This window comes from Ammospiza caudacuta, chromosome 20, assembly GCF_027887145.1.
Source record: "Ammospiza caudacuta isolate bAmmCau1 chromosome 20, bAmmCau1.pri, whole genome shotgun sequence".
Taxonomy (NCBI): domain Eukaryota; kingdom Metazoa; phylum Chordata; class Aves; order Passeriformes; family Passerellidae; genus Ammospiza; species Ammospiza caudacuta.
In genome coordinates, this window is record NC_080612.1 from 8,953,352 (window position 1) to 8,979,625 (window position 26,274).

Sequence of the window (26,274 nt, forward strand, 5' to 3'; positions counted from 1 at the left end):
CTGATCCGCCTGTCCCGCAGCGGTGAGCGCCATGGAACCGCTCATGCAGGGGCGTTCGTGAGGGTAAACAGCGAGCGCGAAGAGCGAGAGGCCGCATTATCCTGAGGGAGGGCAGAACCCCCCCGTGCCCTGGGAGCCCCTCGGAGCCCGAGTGCCCCCGCTCCGCTCCCGCTCCGCTCCCGCACCGGGGCCGGCCCGGGGCCCGCAGGGGGCGCCGCAGCGCACGGCAACACCCACCCCGTGACGTAACGCCACCGCCGTCTCTCATTGGTCCCTCACCGCCCCGCCCGGACGGCTCCGCCCCCGCGGGCGCCGCTGATTGGTGAGCACCGGGACAGGTCCTGCCCCCCCGGGGCAGCGCCACCGTCCCCCTCGGGCCGGACCCGGAGCGGCGCCGCGGGACCGGGGCGTGCGCGGGGCCATGGCGAGCGCGGCGCGGGGGCTGCGGGCGATGCCGCGGCTGCTGCCGCTCCTCTGGGCGCTGCTGCTGCCGCCCTCGCTGCAGAGCCCGGCCCGCTCCCCCCACATCAAGAAAGCGGAGGCCGCGGCGGCGGCGCCCGGCGAGGCGCTGCGGTACCTGCACTCGGCCGAGCTGGGCGAGGCGCTGCGGGCGCTGGAGGCCACGGCCCCGCCGGGCCTGGTGCGGCTCTTCAGCATCGGTCAGTCGGTGGAGAAGCGGCCGCTGTGGGTGCTGCGCCTCACGGCCGGGCTGGGCCCCGAGCGGCCCGACGAGCCGGCCGGCGGCGCGGCCCTGCCCGGGCGGCCGCAGGTGAAGCTCGTGGGGAACATGCACGGGGACGAGCCGCTGGCACGGCCGCTGCTGCTGCGCCTGGCCTGGGAGCTGGTGCTGGGCTGGGCCGGCGGCGACGAGCGCATCGTCCGCCTGCTCAACACCACCGACCTGTACCTGCTGCCCAGCCTCAACCCCGACGGCTTCGAGCGCGCCCGCGAAGGCGATTGCCGCGGCGGCGGCGCCGAGAGCGGGCGGGAGAACAGCCGCGGCCGCGACCTCAACCGCAGCTTCCCCGACCAGTTCGGGGACGCCGAGCCCAACCTGGAGCCCGTGCCCGAGGTGAAGGCGCTCATCGACTGGATGCGCCGCAACAGGTGAGCGCTCCCCGGCCCCTTCTGCCCCGGTTCCCCCTCTGCCCCGTCCCCTGTGCCCGCTTCCCCTCGGATTCACTCCCCGACGGTGTCTTCCAGCTTCCAGCCCTTCCCGGTGCTTCCCAGCAAAGCCTGGGGAGAAAAGGAGGAGTAATTTCCCTACCTGTTTATCCCCACCTGGTTATCCCCAGCCTGTCCCCCTGCAGCCAGGACCATCCTGCGCTGGGGGAGCATTTGGTGGCCCCAGGTTTTGTGCAGCCCCGCGGGGCACAGCCCGTGTGCCCTGCACACCCCCAGGTGTTCAGGCCTCCATGGCCATCTGCAGGTCTCCCATCTCGCCGAGTTTGTGGCTGGAAACTTCTCACCTGCTTTGCTGTGAGCTTGTCAGTGGGTCTTGCTCTTAGGGCCAATAATGCTTACTCCACAAGCTGTGGGATGCTGGAAATATTTGGGGTTAAGCATTTACGTATGACCATATTAACAAATTGTGTTGGACAGGGCTTCTTCCCCTCATCTTTGTGTTGCATGGGAAATTCCCTGGATTTAGCAATAATGCTCTGTGCAGCAGCTTTGCCAAAGTCAGGCCCTGTTTCTGCAGCTGCCTTCCCCATGAGTTCAGTTGAAGCACGTGGGGCTGAGCCTGGAGCATCCCTGCTGACCTGTTTGTCTCTCTCCATCCTAAGGGGTACCCCAGGGAGAAGCTGCTGTGCCTGGAGTGCAGCAGCCCAGGAGAGGAGATGGTGCCTTTAAAGCCCAGCTCTGGTGTGGGGGTCTGGGGCAGCCCCAGAAAATGCAGTGCCCAAGCTGGGCACTGACTCTTCACTTGCCATGTGTTCTTCAGGGAGCTCTGTAAGGTCCAGACTACAAAGGTCAATGCAGCCAACTGTGGGAAATTGTGCAGAGAAAGCAGCAATGCACTGCAGCAAACTGTGGCCCTCTTCCCAAAGTAGGGATAGAAAGAGGTGAAGAGAGGGGTGACAGTGCACTCTAGAGCTGTTGGTTGACTCCAACCAACACACAAAACATTCAGCATCCTGCAGTGTTTGCTCATGTTTAAGAAACAAAATTTATGTGAACAAATGATTTTCAGTAACGCCTGGTGGATGGCAGTGCCCATGGGGATGGTGCTGCAGAGGAATTGCAGAAACTTCAGAACTCTTGTCCTGAGAATCCTTTAGGACAGCTCTGGTGCAGCACTTTGCACTGAAATACCTCCAGGGTTGGTTCAGCTCAAAATTAGGTACTGGAGAAACTCATGTGCATTCTTTATATAATTTTGGAAACTCCTTGAGCTTTTTAATTTTTTTTCTTTTAGTATGTGAGGTGGGATTTGCTCTCCCACCTATATTTGCTATCACCCTCAGCCAGGGTGAAACAGGAAGAACGTGGTGCTTTGTGTGTCCCTCTGCCTGGCAGCACCAGCTAATACTGGTGTAATTGTTAGGCTAACATAACTGCTGATAGAAAAATGAATGGGTAAACAGAACTGTTTGATTAAAAAGAGAGATAGTGGGTGTAATGCAATTTGTGTGCACTATTTTAAGCAAGGTAGAGGTATTGGTCACATTACCTCTGCTTGGAAACCAAATCCCATTTGAGCAAATGCACAGGAGAGCTCTTTTTCCCCTCAGTGCTGTGTTTGGTGGGAAGAGAACAGAGAAAATTACCTTTGGGATTCACTGAAATGCTTGTGCAGCCTGTGATCAGGCTGAAGGGAAATGTGGGCCATGCCCTGTTATATTTTATGACTTGAGATTTTAACAACTCTGTTTCACATCCAGATTTTATTTGTGAGTTAATTCTGCTGCACATACCAGGTGTCCTCAGAGCTTGACAAGAGCGCATTGCTGTGTCTGTCACCGAGTTTTGGGGCTTGGTCTTAGGCTGCAGAAAAAAACCTGTTCAGAACTGATTCCACTCCCAGTGTGTGCATCTTGCCTCATTAATCCACACCAGACTTTGGGGGCTCCAGAGAGCGTGATTTGGGTGGGGAAGCAGCAGAATAACTGGTTGGGTGGCTGTAGCCAACTTCCTGTTGCAATATTTCCAGTCTGACTTTTTCTCCCTTCCCTTTCCTCCCCAACCCCAGGTTTCTGCTCTCTGGCAATCTCCACGGGGGCTCTGTGGTGGCAAGCTACCCCTACGATGACTCGCCCACGCACAGGCTCACAGGAGTTTACAGTAAATCAGCTGATGATGAAGTCTTCAAATATCTGGCAAAAGCTTATGCTTCACACCACCCCATCATGAGAACTGGCAAACCCAACTGCCCTGGAGAGGAGGCAGAGACCTTCCCAGATGGCATCACAAATGGTGCCCAGTGGTATGACGTGGAAGGTAAGCTGTGCTCACCTCAGAACTCCCATCCACACCAGTGGTGATTGTCACAGAGGAAAGCTCTGGGGGTTAAGTGGTATTTTTAGATTTTAATGTGTTCTAGCGGCTTGAAATGGAGAGAGGTGGCATTGTGGGAACACCAGCTGATGAGTAACAGCCTGGGAGGTGTTTGTAGGGAAGAGATCACAGCAAACTGAGGGGTTCTTTCTGACCCTCTTGTGTAGTGGAGAGTTGTCCTGCACGTGGGAGGCTTCATGTGCCAAATGAATTCTTGTAGGTCTCTCGACAGTTGCTAAATTTTGATACAGGAAAGAGGAAATGATTCCTAACGGTATTAAACCAATACCAACGTTCTGTGAGCTCTTTTAACCTCTGAGCTTGTAATTTTGTGATTCTAGAATAACCTGCTGTAAAACTGTGTGAAATTTAGATGTGTTCTGAGCTAACCAAGGAGTTCTTGGCAGCTTTTCCATGGGCTGCTCTGCTCGTAGACCTGTGTGGGAGGTGACAGCCTGCATGACCTGTGTGGGAGATCTAGAAGGCATCTGAGATTTGCCCTGCAGGGACCTCTAGGAGAGCTCCTGATCCCTCCATGGTGCAGCTGCACATGGAAGTGAGCTGAACAGGAGCAAATAACCTCCTGGTGCCACCACTCTGCCTGTGCAGGTGGAGGTTACAGGCCTGGCTCAGCCACACAGTTGCTCTGTGTGTGGTGGTTTGGTTGAAAATTTAAATAATAATTCATGTGAGGAGAAGCTCTCATGGGAGAGCTCCCAGGTTACCCCATTGCTGTGGCTCCTTGGTGGATGTTGTACAGGCAGGGCAGGAACTTCTGTGATGAGAGCACAGCAAAAAAGTTGCAGAAATGATCTCAGAATTTGTGTTGCTGTGCTGCTCTGCTTTTTTCCCTTCTGCTGTGGCTGAGGGGTGGTGGCAGAAGTGCTGAGCAGGCAGTGATAGGCAATGCTGTTTATCCTTCAGAGCTTGCAGCTTAATGATTTCTGGTAAGACACTGAGTTTCTGGAACATGGCTTTGCAGCAGAGTCCTATGTTCATTCTGCATCCAGCTTGCTCGGGGAGGCTGGAGAGGGATCCATTATAGGGCCTGAACACATCATCTCAGCTGGAAGAGGAAGGCTTGAATTTTAGCAGTGGTTGAGTCATCCCCCAGGGTTTCACTGGGCAATTAAGATGTTGTGTTCAAATAAGATTGGTTTGATCTCTTTCTCTACCAGCTGTCTCCTTCCCTCTACCCTGCTGTTTGCAGGCTCAAGGTTCATTCTGCTGCTGTGAGAAGTCCAGCAGGAGGAAAGTTTGTGTAATCTGGTGACTTGGCTTGTGAGGGAACAGGATATCCTGGATGATCTGTGCTGCCTTGTTGTGGTGGCTGCCCTGGGCAAACACCTTGCATGGGAAGTTTCTCTATTGCAGCTCTGTCCTCGTAATGAAGTGGGGTGGGTGTGCTCTGAAAGAAAACTTATTCCAGAGCTTTGTGTCTGTGTTCTCCTGACCCCAAGGAGCTGCATTTTTCACTGCAGGGATGACTTTTTCATCCTCCTGGGTGGCTGTGGGGCTGGTTGGTGGCTGTGGCACTGATGTGTGAACCTTGCAGGCTGCCTTTGCTTTGCCATCAGTACAAAGAAATGGCATGATTTTCTTTTCACAGGAAATAAAAGGTGTGAACTGGAGACCAGATTGCTCTGTGCTGCTGTCACTGTGGTTTACATCTATCCAATAGCCCCCAGCACCCAGCATCTGCAGAAATAAACCCTGTCTCTGTGACAAGCCACAGGCTGGGGCTCAGCACTGATGGCTGTAGGGCACTCAGGGGCAGAGATTGCAGGGAGGATGCACTGACTGGGCTCTGAGAGTGGAACATTGCTCAGGGTGACAGCAGAGCTCCCCCAGAGCCAAGGGATTCATGTAACATGTAACCTAGGGAGAGCATGGGTGAGCTGACCAATACCATGCATGTAATTTGATGTTGTGTCAGTTCACCCCTTTGGGGCTGCAGGTTTTAATGTTTATTTTTAGTAGTGGACACGGAGCAGGCGGAGGGGAGTCAGTTGTAAGTGCTGTGACAGAAGCACCAAAACCATCAGAGGCTGTTTTGAGTCATCTGAGTTGCTCAGCTCTGTGCCAAGGACTGCAGAGGCTCGTGCTTGGATCAGGAGGTCTTTCCCAGGGACTGCAGCATTGAAATGTGTGGTGAAGTGAGGCTGGGGAAACCCCAGTCCCTGAGCTGAGCTCTAGAGGTGGATAACCAGAGCTCCTGGTTCTGTGAGCTGTGCAGGGCATGTGCTCAAGGCCTCCAGATCAGGTTGTGCCAGGAGAGATTCCTGCAGGTTCCAAGTGAACCAAAGCCAGGAAAAACAAAGAAATGGGAACACAGTGTTACAACAGGTGGAAATTTTCCTGCCACATTTTATCATGTGAAATCAAACATGCTGGAGAGCAAACTGCCTCGGGATTCATTGTCCCAGAGTTACCAGCTCAGTTTTATGCTGGTGCCAGGCTCCATTAACTTCCATTAGAGTTTGCAAACAGCCTCTTACATGTGTCAGACCGAGGTGGCAAGTACAAACCATGGGAGTAATTGCTGAGGTCAAGTGTGCACAGAGGAAGATGGATCTCTGCCAGACAGCTGAATTTGGCTCCTGCATTCCAGCTGCTGTAGATAAGCACATTGGTGACTGGGATGTTTTTGGAGGCTATCTCTGGTGTGCATGCTCTTTCTCTTCCTTTTTAACCTCTGAGGGTTTTAACTACCAAGTGGCTGGTTCAGATCAAGGGAATGCATGCAGAGTTGGGCTGGGGTATGGAGAGCAGTTGAGAAACCACTCTCAGCTGTGGGCAGGATGTGCTTTGCCTTTGTGTTGTTCAGAGATCCAGATCAGAAACTAAATTCAGCATTGAGCATATTTTGTGGGCAGCCTTGGAAGGTTTGTTTTTACATGCAGTCCCTTCCTAAAATATATTTTCTTGCTAGTTTGACTCTGTGATGTCCAGGTGTTTGAGGTGTTTCTGGTGTCTACTGGGAGACACTTCTCAGGTTTAAAGTGGGTTTTGGTTACCTGTGTGCTTACTGGGTTGTTTTGATTGTGGTTACCAGCCAAGCCACACTGAGCTTCCAACCAGCTTTTAGAGGCATCCAGCTCAGTGCAGTTAAAAGAAGTGCTGAGAACAGGGTGGCATCACTGTGGTGGCCTCTGTTTCCTGGGCATGGCAGAGGGCACTCACACAGAGTGAGCTCTTGCAGAAGCTCTCAGCCACGTCTTTCTTCACAATTTGCTGTATTTGTGTTTGTATTTTCATGAAAGTCTTTCTGCAGTTATTTTTCTTCTTGAGAGAAGTATTGGCTTAGTGGGTTGAATGTCTTAAGGCCTCTTTTCACACCTGTCATGAGGTGCTGGGCAGGGCTGTGCTGGTGCAGCTCCTGGGGAGACTCTGCCCTTGTCTTTGAGAAAAGGCTGCTGGGCTGGGCTGCTCTGGGTCATGCAGCTGCTGCAGTTGGAGGCCCTAACCTCACCTCCTCTGGGTTTTAATGATTGCAGACTAATGGACCAGAACTTTCTTCTGCCTGCTTGGTGCTGCTGCTGGTGCTCACTCAGTCCCACGCTATGAGACAATCAGTTCTGAGCAGAGTCAGCAACTTGTGTCATGTATTGAATCATGTCTCCAGCTTGCTTGGTGCCATCTGCTCTCTCTGCAGAGCAGACATTATTGTTTCCCTGCTTTAACTTAGCTGCAGGTTCCTGATCTGCTGGTGTCTGTTCCAGTGAGAGCTGGAATCAGTTTTCTCCATAGCGCAGTTTGAAAATAGAGCCCTTCTTGGCTGGCCTGGCAGGCTTCTCCTGGCACGTGGAGTATTTATGGTATCTGGATCCTCAGGCTTGACTCTGGAGAGCTGCATTCTGCTGCTTTGAGCTTGGCAGGGAGCAGAGGCCCTCCTGTCAGCGTGAGCTCTGCAGTGTTTGTGCTGCTGGAGCCTGGAATCCCTGCCTGAAGTGCAGCCCTGATGCTCAGGGAGTGGATCTGAGCAGGAGAGAGATTTGTTCTGAGCATTTCTGTGACCTGCTGCCAGCCAGGGGCTGACTTGCTGTGCCACTAAGCTGCTAACCGGTAAAAAGGGCAGTGGTGCTTCATGGGGAGGCTGAAACTTTTCACAGTGTGGGCTGAAAGACACCCTGTGGTTAAAATGCTGAAGTAAATCCAAGGGGTTATCCCAGACATTACCCAAACAGAGTAGAAGCACTGTAGCCTGACAGTTTTCTCCCTCAGGTGTGTGTTTTCTGCTCTGCTCCATGAATGCAGTGCCCTGCTCATGGCAGGCTGAGTACAGAGCTCTCTTTACCCCTCTGGGTCTCTGCATAGTCAGGGGAGGCTGTGCAGATGGTATGTGGGAAAATACGTAATTCCACATGCTGTAAAAATAACTGTCCTGCTCTGCAACAGAGCTGTGTGAAGGCCAAATATGTGCAGTGGATACAATCCAAATTTTCAAGAATGCAGTGTACTACTTTCTCCAAGAGACAGTTTTACCAGAATTGATGTAGCAAGCTCTAATTTAGTCCGTTGCTGCTCTATTATGGGTGAGCATCTGTCCTAAATTTGCTTGAATGGCAGATGAAGCACTAAATATGTTTCATAATGGCTCTGGTTTACGTTTTTGGGTGTTTTCAAGTGCATTAACGTCCTGCTAGGAGCAGATGGTTATGGGCTGGCAAATCATTTGGCTCGGCGTGGTGTTTACTGGTGAGAGAGCAGCCTGCTGTGCCTGCCTGTTCTGAGCCTGCTCACAGGAGCTGAATGAAGCTGAGGGTAGATCAGACCCACAGCCCTTGTTTCTCTAACCCCTTGAACTGAGTTTGAGAGTTAGAAAGTCTTCCAGCACGTTGTGACCCCCTGTGCTGGACAGGAAAGTCTCTTTCCTGTTTTGATGTCAGCCATGCACAAGCTGCAGTGCTCTTCTGGCTGCAAGGGACATTTGGTTTGTTACAATAAAAGCTCCGTGTTCCCTTAGCAGCACACTCCCAGGAGAACTGAGAGGAACTGGGACATCTTTGTGGTCCCATCCCACACATCTGCCCAGGGGCCTGTTCTAAATCCTACTTTATGGTGTTAGTCCTGCTTTACCCAGCTGCAGTGGGGCTGTTGGATTCAGGGCAGTGGACTGTGACCTTCTGGGCCACCACTTCTGCTAGAAATCTCCTCTGCTTGGTCAGTGCTGCTGGTTTTCAGCTGTTCCTGCCCAGGCATTAACACAGCCCCTGCCAGTGCCAAGCAGTGTGTTTGCATCAGGATATTGATCCGTTCTGCCTTGTTCATTGGCCAGTGCCACAGAGGGTCCCTCACTTCAAGGGGCTTGTGGATGATTAGGTAACTGCTCAGAGGAAATGAGGTCTATTGGCAGAGCACTGATGCAGTGTTTCAGTGGGCCAAGCAAAGGATGGGGTGCACAAAATCTGCATTTCTAACAGACCTTCCTGCTGGGGCTCTGCAGGCTGCTGCTGTGATATCTGCCACAGCTCTCTGCTTTCCTTCTCCTGGACTTGACATCTGCCTCCTGTGCAGAAAATGCATTGCTGTTCTCTGAGAGAGGGACTTCTGAGGGTCAGTTCAGGTCCCTCAGCTCATGCAGAAGAGCCTGTGGGCCCCTGTGTCCAGGTGACCCTGGCAGGAGTCACTGTCAGTGTGGAGGCTGCAGGTGCTGCTGTACAGGTTGGGTTGGAGCTGTCTGGGAAGTGGTGGCCAAGGCTGTGACCCACCAGTCTGCCTGTGTTATAACCAAATAAGTTTGTGTAAGCCAGAAGAGTTTGTCAGCATGCAATAAACACGGTGTGATGTCTTTCCTCACTGACACAACTGCCTGGTTGGGTGGTGGGAGCAATCCTTTCATGTGGTCATCTGGCTGCTGTCATGTGGTGGGGTTTAGCAGGGTGATTCTGACACCTGTTTCACAGACTTGTGGTTTTGCTAAGAGCCTTTTGGGAGAACAGTTGGCCTTGAAACTGATTCCAGTGTGCAGATTTGAGCTGCCAGCTCCCAAGTTGATAGTCTGCTATTCTTTTCTATCAAAGGCCTCAAACTCATTTTGAGTGAAGTAACCTCTCTTGCAGGCAGACCTCACAAATCTTGAGGTAGCTTAGAATGCTCAGGGAAGGACTTGGCAGCTGGAATGCTCAGGATCTGGTGTGCCTGCCCTTGCACACGGGGTTTGTCATGTCTGCAAATGTAAAATGAACCTGTGTGAATTCCCAAGAGCTGAGCTGGTGAGTTCAGCTGGTGGAGCAGTGGGACAAAAGGACTGTCACTTTGAGCTGCCTGTGGCTGATTTGAATGGCCCAGTGTTCCAGTTACAGCACAGGGTGTCATCATAATGTGACCTGACTTTTCTCCTTAGGCTGCTGTCTCTGGAGCTGAGGCAGCATCCTGGGGGGGTGCTGTGTGGGGCTGAAGGACAGGAGAAAGAGCATCCTGAGGTGGGACGTGTGTGCATTGCTCTTGGGACATCTCTGCCTCCTTTCCTCAGGTGGGATGCAGGATTACAACTACGTGTGGGCCAACTGCTTTGAGATCACTTTGGAGCTGTCCTGCTGCAAATACCCACCGACCTCTGAGCTTCCAAAGGAGTGGGAGAACAACAGGGAGTCTCTTCTGGCTTTCATTGAGAAGGTAGTGAGGGCTGGGCTGGGTGTGGGGTGGCAGCTGTGAAACCTATGCAGCCCATCCTGGGCTGGGAGCTCCATGTTCAGGTGCCCTCCTGGCTTTGTGTGCTGTGTGAGGTAGCGCAGGTGCTGCAGCTTTGTTTGGAGGTCAGTGGCTACAAAGCTGCCGTGTTTCTCTGTGGTTCTGCCACAGCTCCCACATGCCCCACAATGACAGAGCTTTGCTCTTGTGGGGTGCAGTGTTAGAGGGACTGATTGGTGCAGGTCTCCATAAGTCATGCAAAGTCCTGGCTGGTCTCAGTGCCATGAATCTCCAGTGATGGTCACAAGCATCCTCACTGCTGAGAGCCCGGCTTGCAGAGCCCTCTGCCAGGCTGTCTCTAGATGTTGTGTATGAGTTGAGTAGGTGACAGTTTAGGCTGGGATCAGAGGCAGCTGAATTTGGCCTGTAACACTGCTATGTTCATGTTGCAGTTTGCCAACGTTGATGACTTAAGGAGTTGATGAGTTAGGGAGGGTAAATTCTGAGATCCCGCTGCCTTCCCAGTCCATGCTGGAATTCCTGTCTTTGCTGTCTGGCTGAACACTGAGTCCTGAGCCCGTGGGTGCCTTTGCCTGGCAGCTGCCCTGCTGCACTGCATTTGGGGAAGCTTGAGGGGGTATTGCTGCCTTAGGATGTTTCCTTTCAGGTTCCCCTGATGTTGCCTGTCTTCAGCCAGGCCCTGTCATTGTTTTCCTCAGGTGCACATTGGTGTGAAGGGCTTTGTGAGAGATGCAGTCACAGGAGCTGGCCTGGAAAATGCCACCATTGCTGTTGCTGGTATTGCTCACAACATCACAGCAGGGAGGTTTGGTGATTACCACCGGCTGCTGGTGCCTGGGACCTACAACGTGACTGCTTTTGTGATGGGGTAATGTCTCTGTGGCAGCCTGTGCCCACACTGCCAGCTGCTCCTGTTCCTTCTCTTGAATTCCCCCCCCCTCAAAGCACCTTATGAATTTAAGGGGCTCGGCTGGAAGCTGCAGCAGTAAATGGTTCCAGCTCAGAGCTGCAGCTGTGTTTGCTCCTGCAGCAGGGTGCTGTTGAGTGCACAGAGTTCCTGTCAACTTCTGTTTCACTGCCTGTATCAAATTGCAACTTCTGTGCAAAGGGAAGTGGAGTAGGGTTACCGCAACAGGAGTTTGTGTTGTCCCAAGCCTGGGTGTGGATGTGTAACTTGCCTTCTGCGATACACCTGGGGCTTTTTCCCTGCTGAGCCTGTGGACTCTTGCAAGGACAGCAGTGGAGCTGGGTTTGGTGGCAGTGGGATGAGTCCCTGTGAATCTCTCAGTCATTAACATCCCAGTGCATTTGGGCTGGGGGGAGCAGGCTGGGGTGATGGAGGGACTGCAGGGAGTTTTGGCCTCTGTTCTGCAGAGCCTCCTTGCTGAAACCAGTTGTTTATTCCACAGCTACACACCAGTGACCAAAGAGAACATCGAGGTGAAGGAGGGAGATGCAACAGAAGTGAACTTCTCCTTGCAGCCCGCTGTGATGCCACCAGCTCCTAACGTCACCCAGCTCACAGCAGCTCCTGCCCCTGTCACTGCCATCACCCCCACCCCTGTGCAGGCTGAGGGCCCAAACCCAACCCCTGCCCACGAGCCCATCCAGCCCGTGGACTTCAGGCACCACCACTTCTCGGACATGGAGATCTTCCTGCGGCGCTACGCCAACGAGTACCCGGGCATCACCCGCCTCTATTCCGTGGGCAAGTCCGTGGAGCTCAGGGAGCTCTATGTCATGGAGATCTCTGACAACCCTGGTGTCCACGAAGCAGGTGATGTGGGAAATCCTCCTGAGCAAGGCACAAGTGTGTGATGGTGTTCACAGGGGTCTTAGGATGAGGGAAGAGACGAGGATCTGACTCCATGTTTCAGAAGGCTTGATTTATTATTTTATGATATTTATTACATTAAAACTATACTGAAAGAATAGAAGAAAGGATTTCATCAGAAGGTTAGCTAAGAATAGAAAAAGAAAGAATGATAACAAAGGCTTGTGTCTCAGGCTCTCTGTCCGAGCCAGCTGGGCTGTGATTGGCCATTAATTAGAAACAACTCTATGACACCAATCACAGATGCACCTGTTGCATTCCACAGCAGCAGATAATCATTGTTTACATTTTGTTCCTGAGACCTCTCAGCTTCTCAGGAGAAAAAATCCTAAGGAAAGGATTTTTCATAAAAGATGTCTGTGACACAAGTGCAAGTGGCCCTTGGGAGAGGCAGAGCTGGCGCCTCTCCTGAGAGACTGAGCTGCTCCTTTTGGTATCCTTTATAAAAGTGTGAGTGCAGGGGTGTTAGAGCATGGCTGGGGACATCTTTTCTGATCATGGAGCTCTGGGGAAGAAGGACAAAGAGATTTCCATGAGGCATTGTTCTTTTTGGGGTTGTGGGGGCAGAAATGTGAGTTTTAGGTACATGCCCTCCTGCCAAGCTTGCAAGAGCTATGCTCAGGGTGGTGAGGTGGCTCCAAGCTGTAACATAGTGGCTATAATTGTTTCTGTGGTGTAACCATGTGTCTGCAGGTGAGCCAGAGTTCAAGTACATCGGTAACATGCACGGGAATGAAGTTGTGGGGCGAGAGCTTCTCCTGAACCTCATCGAGTACCTCTGCAAGAACTTTGGCACAGATCCTGAAGTGACTGACTTGGTGCAGAGCACACGGATCCACATCATGCCATCCATGAACCCTGATGGCTACGAGAAGTCCCAGGAAGGTACTGCTGTCTGTGCCAAAATCTGTGGGGTTCCTAGCTCTCAGAACAAGCCTTTGGGTTCATGGACTCCCTGGGAAATCTGGAAGCCTTGCTGGAGCAGGAGTGCTCTCCAGACAGGGAGGCTGGGAAGGGACTTGGTGTGTGCTGTGGGATGAGTGGGTGGATCGTGATTGATGGATGCTGGAAGCTGTTGGGGAGAGCTCTTATACTTCAGCAGTGCTGTGAGCTGCCCCTGTTTGGGTCCCCTGATGGTTTGTGGCTAATCCAGGGCTTTTTTGGAAAAAAAGACATTTCTTTGACACAGCTCTTGCTTGCTGTGCTTTGGTCCATTCTCTTAGTAAATGCAGTGTGGGAGCCAGGCTGTCTGCAGAGCACTTGTCCAAGGATAACACAGACTTTCACCATGAGGCTGAAACTGGCAAAAACATCCTTCAGGGAAGTCTTAGAGCTACGTGGCTCTTGCAGATTGGCAGAACAGAGCCTGTCCAGAATCACGTTCTGGAAGCAGAGCTCTGCTTGGGTTTGACAAAGAACTTGTCTGGCTGGTTTGAGAAGGTGAGCTCTGAGGTTTCTGTGGTCGTGACATCCGGCTGCAGAGATTGTTCATGGTTCAGTGCCTTGCTGCTGGTCTGACTGCCCTGAGAGCCTGAGCAAACACCCTCTGGAAGGGTCCCCAGGCATTGCTGCATAGAGCAGGCCACTTGTTGGGCAGGGCCTGGGTGCAAGGGGCCAGCACTGCTGTGCCCTCTGCTCTCTTCACCAACAACTACTTGTAAACTCTATAATAAGAGGTTGAAGCCTCTTCACAGGGCTTGAACTTGTGTTTCATTTTCAGGAGACAAAGGAGGCACCGTTGGCAGAAACAACAGCAACAACTATGACCTGAACAGGAACTTCCCAGACCAGTTTTTCCATGTGACAGACCCTCCCCAGCCAGAAACTCGTGCTGTCATGGCCTGGCTCCAGTCTTACCCCTTTGTGCTCTCAGCAAACCTGCACGGAGGTACCACATCCAAACCAAGCTCCTTCCTCTGTGCTGGGCTCTGTGGGAGTTGCAGGGAGATCTCCAGGGTGTTCTAGGTGTGCGCTGGGGAGCTCTCATGCTGCAAGATGGAGCAGAAACTGGAAACAGAGGGTGAAAATTGTGTGCCCAAACATATTTGTAGGGAGTTGAGGCGGCTGCTGGGAAGATCCCAACCACTTCTCTGAAGGGAGCATCTGGGAGATGGGGATGGACTCTCTTGTCAGCAATTGCTCAGCAGATGGTCTGGGAATGGGATATAGAGCTGTGGCTGTTAAGGGCTTTGCAGCATTTATGGAGTGAATGCAATCCTGAGGGTTCCCTGCCTTGAATCGCATGGCGGAACTACGAAATTGGCAGTAATTAAATTGTCCTTTTGGAGTGTTCTAAATTAAATCTCTGTGTATTATAGCTTACTCCCTAGACAGTTTGTCTGCTGGCTTGTAGCTGTGGTAACTTGCAGGTGGATGTTTTGTTGCCATTGTGTTTGGTTTGTAGAGCAGAAGTGTCATGTGTGGGTGTGAGGGGGCTGGCAGGTCTCCGGCTGCAGTGGTGTCTGGGGTTTTGTGGTGCTATTAGTACAGCTTTCTTGGGGAAACCCTTAGCAATAAACTCCAGAAAGCTGAAAAACTGCATCATTTGGGTCAAAAGCACCATGCATATTCTGGGAAATTCTTCCCCTTGCTTCCACTTTTCTGTGAAAGCAATTATTATGTGGTTGTGTTCAGCCCTCCTTCATGTAAGAGCCAAAGCTTTGATGTTGTTGTGGCTTTGGTTCTCCTTCCTGACTAGGTGTGGTGTTATCTCTTCCTGTGCTTCTGTCTCTTCTATCCACTGGGCTTAATGCTTTGTTTAATGCCAAGTCTTGAGAAACAGAAGGCTTGGCACTTGCTGGAGAAAAATTTCCACTGTTATGCTAAGGGATCACTGGGCAAGCACCCAAGTATGAGCCAAAGCTTGCTTTGCCTGCAGGTTCCCTGGTGGTTAATTACCCCTTCGATGATGATGAACAAGGAATAGCCATATACAGTAAATCCCCAGATGATGCTGTGTTCCAGAAGCTGGCACTTGCCTACTCCAAGGTAAAGCTCTAACAGGAAAATGGGCACATCCTGCTAAGTTGACTTCTGGGAAACTCCTTTTCAGCTCCCAGGGAGCCTCCTGAGCAGCTGGTGGAGGTGGGTGCAGGCACTGTGGGTGAGGGAGGATCCTACAGGAGGCTCCCATTCCTTGAGTGATGCCCGGCTTGCTCTGTCTGCAGGCACTGAGGGAGGAGAGCTCTGTGCAGGCACTTTGAAGGGGGGTGGAAAATGCTGCTCATGGGCTGGGAGGAGAGAGCAAGGATATCTGGGCTGGGATTGGGTGTGGGTGCAGCCAGTGCTGCAGTGATAGACACACATCTGTGTTTGGTAACCCTGAATGTGTGACTAAGGGTACAACAAGAGTTCCTGTGGTTGTGGAGTGCAGGCTCACCTTCTAATGTTGCATCTTGTTTTATAGGAAAATGCAAAGATGTACCAAGGAAGCCCTTGTAAGGATATGTACCCCACTGAGTACTTCCCACATGGCATCACTAATGGGGCTCAGTGGTACAATGTTCCAGGTAAAGCACACCTGAAATCTCCTCACTGTTTGTCTTCAGCTTAATGCATGTGCAGCTTAAATAATTTAGTCTGTTCAGTCAGGAACTCTGCACTGGTCAGCTCAGATTAATGGGACTCAGGTTTCTTTTATAACCTCTTAAATAATGTACCCTAATAAAGTTATTCCCAGGGGAAGGAATTTATAGTGTAGTTTCTCTGACTATTAGCAAAACGGCTTCATAAAATTTTACAGCACTTTATTAGCATGAAAGGTATTTACAAGAAGGAAGGTTATTTGTCTGCTCTTTTGGCATCCCTTTGAAGCTTGAATCCTGCCCTGTGTAAAAGCCTTTTCCCTTCAAGTCTGTGCTTCATCTTTCTCTGATATCTGATTTTTTTTTTTTTTTTGAGCTGTGGTACTTCAGAAGTCAAAGCTTTTACATTCTTGTTGTAGGTGGGATGCAAGACTGGAATTACTTACATACAAACTGCTTTGAAGTGACCATTGAGCTGGGCTGTGTGAAATACCCCAAGGCTGAGGAGCTGCCCAAGTACTGGGCCCAGAACCGGCGCTCACTGCTGCAGTTCATCAAACAGGTGAGGTGCCCTGACCTCAGGCCAGCTCCCTCTGGTGTTTGCTTTAGACAAGTGAGAATGAACAGGGTGGTCAGGCCAGCTCTCCTGGCTGCTTTCTGGCCAGCCTGGCTACCTGCTCTACAGAAATCACCCCCATCAGAACCTATATTAATACTCTCTCTTCTCAACATACCAAAAATCTGTATGGAAATAGCATCCAGATGATGCAGGTGGGGGCTTTTTATGTACCGCTACCTTGGGTTTCCTGAGGCTGGAATGTCCCTCATATTTTCTTCCTATCTAAGTGGGGCTGGTGCTGCACACCTGGGGTGTGCAAACAAAGGTGTGGAGTAGAGAGTGCCATGCTGACACCCTGAGCCAAACAATTGCTCATTGTCCTCATCAGGTGATCCTTGTTCACGCCAGCTGCTGGCCAGTCCAACCTGAGCCCTTTTGGAACATCTTGCTCCTCTGGGAATGCTGAAAACGTGAGGGTTGGGAGGCAGAGCTGGGGCTGGCACTCAGCAGAGCTCCTTTGTGCAGGTTCACCAGGGTGTCTGGGGCTTTGTGCTGGATGCTGTGGACAAGAGGGGCATCCTCAACGCCACCATCAGCGTGGCTGACATCAACCACCCCGTGACCACCTACAAGGATGGAGACTTCTGGCGCCTGCTGGTCCCAGGGACGTACAAAATCACAGCGTCTGCCCGAGGGTGAGCAAGCCCCAGAGGAGGAGCAAACAGCTGCATGACTGCCTTCCCACTCAGGAGTATTCCAGCACCTCTGCCTGCCTACAGCACACGTGGGCATGGGTGTTCCTCTGCCCCCAGGCCTGTGCAGAGATAGCAGTGTGAGACTGCCATGGTGTCAGACTGCTCACCTGGCACTGGGCAACAATCCCAATCCTCCCTGGTTAGGAGTGGAGAACTTGGTGTCTTTGGGGGAAATTTTTTTCCAGGCAGCTGCCCACAAAAGTGACTTGATCACTTCAGTGCTGCCAAAATTCTGTGTTAAAGCAGCCTGACTTGTTGTCTTGCCAGTCTGCCATGTAACCCTGAACACCTGAGCCAAAAGCAGCTGAATGCCATGTTGGGGCCTGAGTTGTTCCCTGTCCTCCTGCCGTTCCCACATCCCTTTGAGCTGTTCTTGCTCTTCATTTCTGTGCCTCTCACTGTGGACAGGGCAGCAGTAGCAGTCCCATGTGGGTGTGTAATCAGGAACAGGACTGGCTTGTTGTCCAAGGTTTCAAATGCCTGATGTTTTCTTGTGCCTTCTCTTCCCTGGGCAGGTATGATCCACTCAGTAAGGTGGTGGAAGTTGACAGCAAAGGTGGGGTGCAGGTAAACTTCACCCTTTCACGGACAGACAGCAAAGTGGAAGAGGGGAAAGGGCTGGTCTTGAACACCCCAGACACCAGCAACCCCAACGAGAAGGAGTTTGAGACCCTGATCAAGGATCTCTCTGCTGAGAATGGTCTGGAGCAGCTCCTGCTGACCTCCTCCAGGGATGTGACTCCCTACAGATACCGGCCCTACAAGGACCTCTCCGAGTTCCTCCGAGGCCTCTACCTCAACTACCCCCACATCACAAACCTCACCAGGTGAACACAGAGCAGCAGCCTGGGCTGGGGATGTTGGGAAGTTGTTAGTCATGAACACAGTGCAGAGATGGGGAGCTCACCCCTTCCTTCCCTGTGCTCTCTGAGGAGGGGGGAGCCCCATGTGTAAGGACATGGTAGCAGAGCAATGGCTGCAGGGCCTCACAGGTGCATCCATGTGTTGTTCCCTGACTTAGTTCCCCAGGGATGCTTGGGACTGGTGATCTTCCCAGCACTGATATCCCAGATTTCTGCAAATATCTCTGTTCCTTGCTATTTTGTCTGTTCTTTAAATCCTTTCTGACATCCACCCTGCTGAAGAGTCCCCAGCAAAAATGACCAGCTTTTACTTACAAATCTCAGATGGCCTTTTTTTCATTGTCTGCCTCCAGATTTTATTTCAGTAGTGCAAGACACTTTTGTGTGAGTTTGCCCTGGGGCAAGGTCTGTGCCCTCCTGCAGAAGACCAGCTGCTGCCATCCTCTGCTTTCCTTTGTGACCTGTAACTCTCACCCTCTGTCAGCTTTAGAAAGCACAAATCCCTTTGTCCCAGGGTCTCATTTGCTTGTTGTAACCAGGCACAATGTGCTCATGTGCTGTCCCTGCTGGTGCCAAGGCTGCTTTGCTGATCTGTAGCCTCTATTGTTCCTGCAGTTGCATCAGCCCTGAGCCTGTTCCCTGCTTTCCCTGCACTCAGTTTGCCAACTTAGCAGCATGGCTGTAGCAACAGCTCTTGCATTACTGGGAACAGGCCTCTTTTGTCCTGCTTTGTAAATTAGTTTGATGTCCAAATGTGTCCTGCTCTGAAGGGAAAAAAGAAACAAAACAAAACCCACCACTGGCAGCACAGAGGATCCAGCAATTCCACATTTATTATGATCTCATAGGCTGTATGGAGATGTATGGAGCATTGGATATTGTGTGCATCTGGACCTGGATACACCCATACCCAGATGCTGGTGCTCAAACTGATGTTCAGGGTGAATTCTGTTCAGTGCTGCTGCAAATCTGGCCCCTGATCTGGTTGTGTTTCTCTTGCCTTTGCGGCTTCCCGCTGGAGGCTGGCAGCACTTTGTTTCCACACTGGGATTTCTCCATGGGGTCAGGCTGGAGTTGCAGCTCTCTTGCTGAGCTGACACTCCCATTTCCCATCCCTTGGCAGCTTGGGGCAGAGTGTGGAGTTCCGCCAGATCTGGTCCCTTGAAATCTCCAACAAGCCCAACGAGTCCGAGCCTGAGGAGCCCAAGATCCGCTTCGTTGCTGGGATTCACGGGAACGCTCCCGTTGGGACAGAGCTGCTCCTGACACTGGCAGAATTTCTTTGCATGAACTACAAGAAGAATGATGCTATCACAAAGGTGAGAGGCCAATCCAAAGACCTCCTTGGAGCCTTCCAGCTGTAGCCTGAAATGACAGTGCTCACTGGAGGAGACTCCTTCTGCCAAAACTGGTGTGGGGCTTGCTGTGGTTCCATGTGTAATGGGGAGGTGTGTGATCCACAGGATGAGAACCTCAAACTGCAGCTCCTAGCTTAAGATGCAGGGAAATGAACCCTCCTAATTACACTTTGTACTGTTTCTCCTTTTGCTCAGCTGATAGACCGGACCCGGATTGTGATTGTGCCTTCCCTGAACCCCGATGGGCGCGAGATCGCGCAGGAGAGAGGCTGCACCTCCAAGATCGGCCAGACCAACGCTCATGGCAGAGATCTGGACACAGATTTCACAAGTAAATAACTGCCCCATGGTTGGCTGGAGTCCTTGGGTTACAGGATCTGCCTGTAAACAAGGCAGTGCTCCAGGCAGCACAGCTGCTGGGAGGCTTCCAGAGCTTGGATCTTCTTTACAGACAGCAATTTGCAGTCTCTTATGTGCAGGAGACAAAGCAGAGTTATTTAGGAATAGGAGAGGTCAGATAATACCTGATGTATTCTTACTCTTAATGGATTTCTTTCATCTCTGAAAAAATGCCCTCTGTTCATGCTGCCCAGAAAGAGTCTCCTTTTTCCATGTTTTTCTGGTTTCCATGTAACTGTATCCATAGCACTGTATCAGCCCACCCTTCCTGAGCAGGAAGTGTTCTCTGCTCAAGTTTGGCTGGGATCATCTTAACTCCTTCCTTAAGAAAATGTCAATTGTGTGACATTGTTGTGAGCAAACACACATGAAATACCTTCTGCAACACAAAAGGAAATAGCTTGGGGAGTTTGTGGTGCTGCACATTTGTTTAGCTTTGCAGATTAATCCCCCCATGCACAGAGTGGGCTGGGTGCTTTACTTGATTGTTCAGCTGCATCTGCCGAGATCTAACAAAGACCTTTTCATACCTGCAGCAGACCTAATTTCTGACATAAAGGGTGTACTTCTGGCCTCTCAAACAGCAGAGGAAACTGTTCTTAGTTCCCTTTTCTATTTGTTGTTCTGATTTATAGGCAATTACACCCGGTACTCAGCGGCACGGGAGCCTGAGACCAAAGCCATCGTGGAGAACTTGATCCTGAAGCATGATTTCAGCCTCTCTGTTGCTCTGGATGGAGGATCTCTGCTTGTCACTTACCCCTATGACAAGCCAACACAGTCAGGTGTGACCAGCTGCCTGGCTCCCCTCAGGCTGGCTCTGCAGAGGTTCATGTGGCCATGTGCTGTAAGGGCTTTTTGTGCTCGTGGTGTTCTGTAGCCTCCTTTGTGTTCAGCCCTTTGTGTGTGCAGTTGACAGTCTGTAAGTAAACCTATAAAACCTCACAGGGTTCAGCTAGGGATCAGAAGATTTACAATTTCTATGCCTACAGCAGTATTTCAACCATTCCTTTTGCAGAACCAGTATAAAATCTGCTTTTGATACTGCCCCTTATTGTTAGGGGAAATAGGAATGCTCCTGAAACAATGTGTCTCTGTTTAGTACAGGATCATGAGGTTAAAATGGGAGTCTTCCCCATGCAGGGAACGAGAGTTGCATGCTCAAAGTCTCTCTTTTCCTGTTGCAGTGGAGAACAAAGAAACACTAAAGCATTTGGCATCTGTGTATGCAAACAACCACCCAGTGATGCATTTGGGCCAGCCAGGCTGTCCAAATAAGTCAGGTATGTTTGGCTGAATCCTTTAACCCCCTGTCAGCTTGTGGCAGACTCTGCTGGGCAGGCTCTGGCTGACAGCTGTGTTTTTGCTCTCACAGATGAGAATATTCCTGGTGGAGTGATCCGTGGCTCAGAATGGCACAGTCACCTGGGTAGTATGAAGGTACTGCTGCATGGCACATGGCTCCTCATCTCTGCTAATAAAAGAGCATCAGTTTGTCCTGATGTCTGGGCAAAGCTTCTCCCCCTCCAGCTGCACTTTGCAAAGCTTTTTTTTGTTACCTCTTTCCTCGTAACTGTAGTTTTGTTTTTTGCAGGATTTCAGCGTGACGTTTGGTCAGTGTCCTGAGATCACTGTTTATACCAGCTGCTGCTACTTCCCCAGTGCTGGACAGCTTCCTAGCCTGTGGGCAGACCACAGGAAATCTCTCCTTAGCATGCTTGTGGAGGTGAGCTGCAGGCTGTGGGAGGAAGTTCTGACAGGGACTGAAGTGGTGGGGAGGGGGAAAGGAAGACAACAGCATGGGGAGTTTTTGTGGTTTGGTTGGTGCTGTGTAAATACAGATGTTCATGGCTTAGGCTGTGTGAGGAAGGCAGCAAGTGACCAGGGCACAAGATTTAAACATCTGTGCTGTGTTGCCTTGCACTGTTATTTATTGTGAGGGTCAGGGATGGCAAGTGGGCTGTGTTTTAGAGATCTCATTTTAGTTACAAAAGCACTGTAAGTTTGGATCTGAATGTGAAGTGTGTGAAATGCTTTGTTTCAGGTCCACAAGGGAGTGCATGGCATTGTCCAAGACAAGAGTGGCAGGGCAATTGCTAAAGCTGCCATTGTTCTGAATGAAGGCCTGAGGGTGTACACTAAGGAAGGTGGCTATTTCCACGTGCTCCTGGCTCCAGGGTTTCACAGCATTGATGCAACAGCCAGTGGGTACCAGCAGAAACATGTCAAGGTATGTGAATGTCCATGTTGGAGATGTTTCCCCATTCCCTTTCACATAAAATCTTCCCTGTTTGGGCTCTGCCTGGCTGTGCCTGTGTTTAGCTGCTAATTAGGTGCCATCAGGAGCTGTTTTCTGCCTTGACAGAATGGATGGAGAACGACTTTCCAGCACAGCAGGGTGGTTTTGGGAGTGCCTTTTCTTTGCATGGCACTTGTCTTTGATCAGGGCAGGACCAGGCAGATGACAAATGTCTCTCTTGTCTGGATCCCCAATGATGATCTAACCTCTCATGTCTTTCTGCAGGTCTTTGTACGTGATGATGCACCCAGCTCTGTGTTCATTGTGTTTGACACAGAAAACAGGATTTTTGGACTGCCAAGAGAGCTGGTTATAACTGTGGCAGGTACAGTGACATTTTTTTATCAAAGCTTGGAGCTTTGCTTTCTGTACCAGCTCATGCTGACAGAGACTCTCCACTGAACTGGGAAAGCAGCCTGCAGGCTTAAGCCATCTCCTGCTTTCCCTTCTGAACACACTCTTGTCCTTGCAAACTCATCCAACAGCCCTTGGTTCTGCTTGGTAGGAGGGAGGGAGGAAATAAAATGTTTTGCAGGGATTTGTAAGGTCCAAATTGTACTTTGAGATATCTGGAATAGGGAAAGCTTGTGTGCATGGGAGATCTTGCTTCTTCAAGGCTTGTTTAGGTGACATCAGGTAAGCATGAAGAGATTATTTTATTTTCTCAAGGTGGCAGCTGCTGGGGAGGGGTGTGTGGGAGTTTAACCCAGTGGTCTGTAGTGCAGCTTGGTGATAATCTCCTAGATTTCAAATAGAAAATGGAGTGTGTCCTGTTCTGGGAGCAGCTCTCCTGTCCTCCATGGCCTAGGAGGAAGGAGCAGGGTCACAATGAAGTGAAGAAAGTGGTTGTGACTGCAGGAGGGAGGAGAGATGCTGGCCAGCCTGGGAGCCTCTGGCCTGGTATTGTAATTAAAGAGCCCTGACGAAGGCAGGAATGATGCATCTGACTCCATGTTCTCAGAAGGCTAATTTATTACTTTATTAAACTGTATTATATTAAAGAATACTATATAAAGAATACAGAAAAGATACTGAATGCTAGAAAGATAATAATGAAACTCATGACTCTAGAAAGAGTCCCAACACAGCTTGGCCATAATTGGCCAATGAGTCAAAACAACTCACATGGGGAATCTAATCAGGCAATCACCTTTGGGTAAACAATTTCTAAACACATTTTACATGAGCACAACACAGGAGAAGCAAATGAGATAAGAATTGTTTCCCTTTTCTCTGAGGCCTCTCTTGCTGCCTTTCAGCTTCTCAGGAGAAAAACCCTGGGCAAAGGAATTTTTCAGAGAATGTGAATGCCACAGGAAGGGGGAAGGTGGCATTAACTTTGGTGTCCTCTCTCTGGCAGGTGCCAGCATGTCTGCCCTGGTGCTCACAGCCTGCATCATCTGGTGTGTGTGCTCCATCAAGTCCAACAGGCACAAGGATGGCTTCCACCGCCTCCGGCAGCACCACGACGACTACGAGGACGAGATCCGCATGATGTCCACTGGCTCCAAGAAATCCCTTCTGAGCCACGAGTTCCAGGATGAAACAGACACTGAGGAAGAAACACTGTACTCCAGCAAACACTGACACCTCCAGGGCAGGAGAGGAGGTTCCCATGGACCAGACCTGGTGGTGGGGGGCGATCCCTGTGGGTCAGTTTTGAAATGTTAGCTTCAGGATGTGTCCTCCAGAGGGGTGGGTGGCAGCTCCCAGCTTCCCTCTGTTTGCTCTGTTCCTGTGTGCAGGCACTCAGTGGGTGTTGGAGGCTGTTTCTGAGGTAGGGACGTGGTTTGTTACATTTTTGGGTCAAGATCTGGAGGTTTGTATGATGTGGTTTGAAAGGCAGCTTCAATAGGGCGGCCGGCAGAGCTCTTAGCATTTCCCCAGCATCTCAGCACAGGGAGCAGATGGTGGGGAAGTGCCCCAAGACCTGCACAGGGTCATGGTCATAACACTCCAAAAAAGGTCTCTCTACCTGTTTTGATTTCATGTTTTCCACTACATGCTTGGGGGAGCACAGGTCCTTCACGTGACTCCACATTCTGCAGAGCAGCCCTCAGAAAAAGCCCAAAAAAACCAAAATCCTTTGATTCTCAGCTCTTCCCTTGGAGCTTTTCCCACCATGGGTTGCTGTGGCCTGCAGTGGTTGTGGAGCACCTCTAATGTCTCACTACTTTCCCCCTCCTGAAGGCTGGGGGAGGTGACATTGCTCTTGATGTGAGCTGGAGAGAGTCAGAGCTCCAGTGAGCCTGACAGAGCTCCCCTGCCTGCCAGCTCTGCCATGCTGCTGTTCCTCACTTCTGGGGAGCAAAGAAACTTTATCCCCATCACCCTGGTTGTGTGTTGTTTGTGTCATAGGCTTGGCTTTGGGGTCTGATGTTCATCTTCCAATAGCTCAGTGCCTGAGAGAGCAGCTGGAAGGTTGTTCTAAGCAAATTGATTCACTGATCTGTAGAAAACTTGATCAATTTTGCTCAAATCCACCGCTATTCAGGAGGGAACAGTGAAATCTGACCACTGCTTTGTATTTGAGCATTACTGCAGCAGCAGGGAGAGGTCATGGGAGTATCCATGGCCCAACTTTGGTGCTAAATTCTGAAGAAAACCTGCACCATTTGCCACTGTCCACCTAATCACCAGGCTCTGGTGATGGCAGGCAGCAGATTTTCTGCTGGCTTGGCTCTGTTCTGCTCCTGGAGTGTGGAGCAGGAGCTCCACCTGTGTGTGTGGCTGCAGTTGTGGTGCAGGGAGTGAGGAAGGGCTGAACTGTGCTGAGGGAGAAGGGAAAAGCAGCCAAATCCTCTTGAGCAGCACTTGGCAGGAGGTTGGAAAGAGGAGCTGCAGCACACATCCCCAAGACATTTGAGGGATTTGAGGGGAATAGAAGAGGTGTCCAGAAGGAAAGAATGGTTGAAATGTTTGATTTCCAAAGCCTTTCTCTATCTTTGTTATTCCTGTGCTTTCTGCAGAAGCAGAAGGCTGGGGTTAGAATAGGCACTTACTTTCTTGCTCATTTTCTTTAATTCTTGCCCCACTGACCTGGTTTCTGGGGTGCAGGAGCCTTAGGCCTCGAGTTTGGCCTGAGCTGCTCTGGGGCTGTCCACGGGTGAAACCTGCACGTGGTGTCTGTGGGTGGAGGGGTTGCACCCAAAAATCTAATGGGGTCTGCTCTGCAGGGCTCAGACTGATCTCCTCTGGAGGAACAGCCCCACTGCAGTCCCATGGGCTGTGTCACCTGGGGCACAAGCTGTTCTTCTCCCCTACCTGTGGAAATGCCCTTCCAGAGCCACGTGGCTGCAGCTGTGCTGTGTCATCATCTCATCTGGTTCTGGGCAGGGACAGAGAGAACCCTGAGACACCAGTGCACCTCATTCCCTGTTCCACAGGGAATTCCGTTGCAGGGAACACAGGGTGTGGCTGGGGAGGTGTTCTGGGAACAGGGAGATGATGATGCTGAGCACTCCCCTGCTCCTGTCCCACATCTGCTGTGCCAGAACTGCTCTGGTTGCCTTGTGCAGGAGCCATGAACATCTCTGTGCTGAGCAAGGAATGGGTTTTCGTCCCTTTTTGTCCCTTTTCCACCTGAAATGGGCTGCAGGACACCAGCACACAGTAGCATTAATCCTGCCTCATCTCTGACCTATTCCTCCTTTAACAAGAGACACAGTAGGTTTTATTTAAAGTCGAGTTTGCAAATGGCTCTTGAGGCTGTGTTTGGGCTTTCTTTGCTCTGGCAGCAGGAAATGGACAGAGCTGGCCCTGCTTTGTCCCTGTAGCAATAAATCCTGTTAGGAACTGGCCCTTTCCCTCAGAATGCATTCAGAATTAGCTGTGGGAGTAGGTGTGTATATTTAAGGTGAGTGGATTTGAGATATTTTGCAAACGTGTGAGACTTTTCTACGCAGCAGAACCAAGGGAGGTGCCTGGCTCTGGCCCCAGCCCTGGGGCTGTTCTGGGCTCTTTGGGAAGGCAGGAGCGGCTCCCGTGCCCTCGGTCCGTCCGTCTGTCCGTCCATCCAGCCGTGCCCCGGGCCGAGAGGAGCCGGTCCCCGCGGGCACCGTCCCTGTCGCTGCGGCTCCGTGCACTTGTGCCTTCAGATAAATAAATGTAATTTTCAAAGGGACTTGAATCGCCGTTCCGGGCAGCGGGAGGGGAGGGGGCGGCGCGGGGCTGGGCCTGGCTCTGCCCTCGGCCGCCGCCGCCTGTTTTTTTACCTGTATTCCGAGATCAATAATCTGTATAAAACTATTTTGATGTCCACCTGCGTTCTCTCGTTCTTCCTTTACAACGGGGCGGGCGGGACCGGGGGAGCGGGATTGGGATGGGGATCGGGGCTGGAGGAGCAGGATTTTGGTGGGGATAGGGGCTGGAGGAGCGGGATTGGGATGAGAATCGCGGTCGGGGCTGGAGGAGAGGCATTGGAATGAGGATCGGGGCTAGAAGCATGGGATTGGGATGGGGATCGCGGTCGCCGTTGGGGCTGGAAGAACGGGATTGGGACGGGGACCGGTAGCGGTGTTTCCCCGCCCGG

The 26,274-nt window shown here is 51.4% G+C and overlaps 1 protein-coding gene across 1 annotated transcript; it reads left to right on the top strand.

Annotated features, from left to right (window-relative positions):
• Positions 1–421: 421 nt before the first annotated feature.
• CPD (carboxypeptidase D) lies at positions 422–26,003 on the top strand. Its single transcript, XM_058817632.1, has 21 exons — positions 422–1,107; positions 3,194–3,441; positions 9,974–10,116; positions 10,851–11,020; positions 11,562–11,929; positions 12,680–12,871; positions 13,707–13,874; positions 14,865–14,974; positions 15,393–15,495; positions 15,930–16,072; positions 16,595–16,764; positions 17,340–17,651; positions 18,811–19,006; positions 19,241–19,376; positions 20,080–20,229; positions 20,632–20,727; positions 20,820–20,884; positions 21,039–21,170; positions 21,489–21,674; positions 21,969–22,068; positions 23,104–26,003. Exons 1-21 carry the CDS (start codon positions 422–424, stop codon positions 23,328–23,330), a joined length of 4,101 nt encoding a protein of 1,366 aa, XP_058673615.1. The 3' UTR covers positions 23,331–26,003.
• Positions 26,004–26,274: the final 271 nt, after the last annotated feature.